This window comes from Delphinus delphis, chromosome 15, assembly GCF_949987515.2.
Source record: "Delphinus delphis chromosome 15, mDelDel1.2, whole genome shotgun sequence".
Taxonomy (NCBI): domain Eukaryota; kingdom Metazoa; phylum Chordata; class Mammalia; order Artiodactyla; family Delphinidae; genus Delphinus; species Delphinus delphis.
In genome coordinates this window covers 10,249,236-10,252,326 of record NC_082697.1, presented here as the reverse complement: position 1 = coordinate 10,252,326, position 3,091 = coordinate 10,249,236, and the positions used below count along the sequence as shown (strand labels likewise).

The window sequence follows — 3,091 nt, the reverse complement described above, 5'->3', positions numbered from 1 at the left end:
GGGGGCTCTCACTGGGGGAGGAGCTGGTCCATGGCGGGTGACAGACCCTCACCCGTGGTGGCCAAGAGCAAGGGCACACGGGTGGATGCGGACGTGAGTCCCAGCCTGACTGCTCTTGGCTGGGTGGCCTCGGCAGGTGACTTCACACCTCTGAGCCTCGGTTTCCTGTCAGGTGGGGTGATGGGAGCCCGCCGCTCTGAGAGCTGTGGTGAGAGAATAACCAGCGCAGGAATGAGAGCCGTTACTGTGCTGAATTCAGAGTCGAGCAAAAGAGTTGAGGGAAGCAGAGGAACGGCCCCTCAGAGACATCCACGCCCTGATCCCTGGAACCTGTGAATGGATGCTACCTCGAGAGGGGGGATTAAGGTTGCAGATGGAATTAATCTTGCTAATCGGCTGACCTTATGATCAGGAGACTAGCCTGGGGGATCCAGGTGGGTCCCGTGGAACCACAAGAGCCCTTAAAAGTGGAAGAGGGAGGCAGCGAGAGAGGCTGGACCTGCCACTGCTGGCGCTGAAGACGGAGGAAGGGGCCATGAGCCACGGCATGTGAGTGGCCACCAGAAGCTAGAAAAGGCAGAAGAACCCTGGAGTTTGCAGAAGGAATGCAGCCCTGCCAACACACTGATTGTAGTGCAGAGGCTTCTGACCTCCCAGACTGTGAGATGGTGACTCTCTGTTGTCTTAAGGCATAAGTTTGTGGTAGTTTGTTAGTGCAGTTATAGGAAACTCACAGGAGGACTGCGTCATGGCAGCCTCCACCCGGCCTCCCTCTCAGGAGCAGAACATGGCAGAATGAGGACCAGCCTCAGACCTGCTGACGGGGTTAAATCTAGTGGAACCCTGGCCCTTTGTAGATGAGAAGAGACCGTCAAGATCATCTAGGTCCACATTTCAGAGCGGGATGTCCCCCACATTAGTCCCGAGCAATGTTCTGTTCATAATGGTCCCATGGGTCAGTCGGTTAGGAAATGCTGCATACACTGTCTGGCTTTCAAGCAGTCACAGTACTCTTTTATCTCTGAGAGGCTCTGAGAAGGCCTGCAGCAAAAAGCAAGAAAGGTTTTCTAACTTCCACTCAGCACTTCCAAAGATACTGTAGCATAAACCTTCTTCCTCCAAGTCTTCCCCCCAGAACTTGTACTAACAACTCAACCAAGCTTGTGTTTGGTGGATGGGCTGATCTACTCAAAACAGTTCATGAGACAAATGGAGAAACTGAAGCCCAAACAGGTGGAGGTGCCCTGGAGAAGCAGTGCAGCTTCAACCAGCCACACGGCCCTGGGCAAGTCACATCACCTCTCAGAGCCTCTGATTCCTGATGGATAAAATGCAGACAAGAGGGCCTGCTTTGCAGAACACCATGGATAGCTGTCTCCGTCCGTTGGGGCTGCTATAACAAAGTACCGTAGGCTGGAGGACTTGTAAACAACAGAAATTTATTTCTCACAGTTCCAGAGGCTGGGAGTCTGAGCCCAGGATGCCAGCACGGGCAGGTCCTGGTGAGGGCCCTCTTCTGGATTGCAGACTATCCATTTCTCCCTGCGTCCTCACGGGGTGGAAAGAGAGCTCTCTGGAGCCTCTTATGTAAGGGCACTAATTCCACCCATGAGGGTTCCACCCTCAAGACCTAATTACCCCTAATTAGGTACCTCCTAATACCATCACATTGGCAGCTAGGCTTTTAACTTGAGTTTTCAGTCCATAAGCAAGGAAGTGGCCGTTGAAGTGGCCAGCACCCACCTGGTAGGTAGTTAGGCAAGAGTAGGTACTACTTGGCAGAGCACCGGAACCGCGGGCTTGGAGCGGAACTTTTCGGTTTGTCTTAAGAAAATGGCAGACAAGCCGGACATGGGGGAAATCGCCAGCTTCGATAAGGCCAAGCTGAAGAAGACGGAGACGCAGGAGAAGAACACCCTGCCGACCAAAGAGACCATTGAGCAGGAGAAGCAAGCGAAGTGAAATTTCCTAAGAACCTGGAGTATTCTCCACCTCCATCATCTTGGAGACCCTAGTCGTGATGTGGAGGAAGAGCCACCTGCAAGATGGACACGAGCGACAAGCTGCACTGTGAACCCGGGCACTCCGTGCCGATGCCACCGGCCTGTGGGTCTCTGAAGGGACCCTCCAATCGGACTGCCAAATTCTCCGGTTTGCCCTGGGATATTATAGAAAATTATTTGTATGATTAATGAAAATAAAACACACCTCGTGGCAAAAAAAAAAAAAAAAGAGTAGGTACTACTTGTATTCGTTTCCCATTGTTGCCACAACAAGTCACCACAGACTTACTGGCTTACAACACAAATGTATTATCTTACATTTCTGGAGGTCAGTAGTCCTAAAATCAAGATGTCAGCAGGGCTGGTTCCTTCTGGAGGCTCTAGAGCAGAATCTGTTTGCTTTGTCCAGCTTCTAGAAGCTGCTCTTGTTCCTGGGCTCACACCACTCTGACCTCTGCTTCTGTCATTACGTCTTCTGAATCTGACCCTCCTGCCTCCCTCCTGTAAGGAACTCTGTGACTACAGTGGGTCCCCCTGGATAATTCAGGGTAACTTCCCAATCTCAAGGTTCTTCATCACAGCTGCAAAGTCCCTTCTGCCTTGTAAGGTGACATATTCCCAGGCCCCAGGGATAGGATGTGGACATCTTTGGGGACCACTATTGAGCTGACCACGCCCAGGATGCCTCCTTTGCCGGCCCTGCGTTCCTCCTGCTGCAGTGCATTCTCTCTCTCCTTTGCTCCAGGCTGGACACCAAAGGAGTGATTTAGTTCTAACCTGGGCTTCTGGTTGAGTCAAGTGCAGGAGAAAGTTTGCGTCTCTGCAGACATCCCCCATCCCTCTCAGACCATCACCCCCAGGCCATGCAGGTTGCAGTGGAAGAGCATCTTAGAAGGCAGGCTGCAGCCAAAGATTCCAGAGAAAACTGACTGCAAACTGTATCCCTTCATTCATCAAATATTGGAGTGCCTGCCGAATGCCTGGTCTCTCTTGGTGCTGAAGGCACAGGTGTGGACTGGACAGACCGGGCCCTGCCCTCAGGGAGCTGACTTCTCATGGGGAAGAAGGACAGTCGGGGAGAGATCACA

At 52.3% G+C, this 3,091-nt stretch overlaps 1 protein-coding gene across 1 annotated transcript; it reads left to right on the top strand.

The window, feature by feature from the left end:
* The first annotated feature begins 1,782 nt into the window (after positions 1 to 1,782).
* Positions 1,783 to 2,224, top strand: LOC132438453 (thymosin beta-10). The gene has a single exon (XM_060032667.1). It carries the CDS (start codon positions 1,834 to 1,836, stop codon positions 1,960 to 1,962), a length of 129 nt encoding a protein of 42 aa, XP_059888650.1. The 5' UTR covers positions 1,783 to 1,833; the 3' UTR covers positions 1,963 to 2,224.
* Positions 2,225 to 3,091: the final 867 nt, after the last annotated feature.

Excerpts from the sequence above, each read along its gene's own strand:
- LOC132438453 (XM_060032667.1), top strand. The coding sequence starts at position 1,834 with ATGGCAGACAAGCCGGACATGGGGGAAATCGCCAGCTTCGATAAGGCC.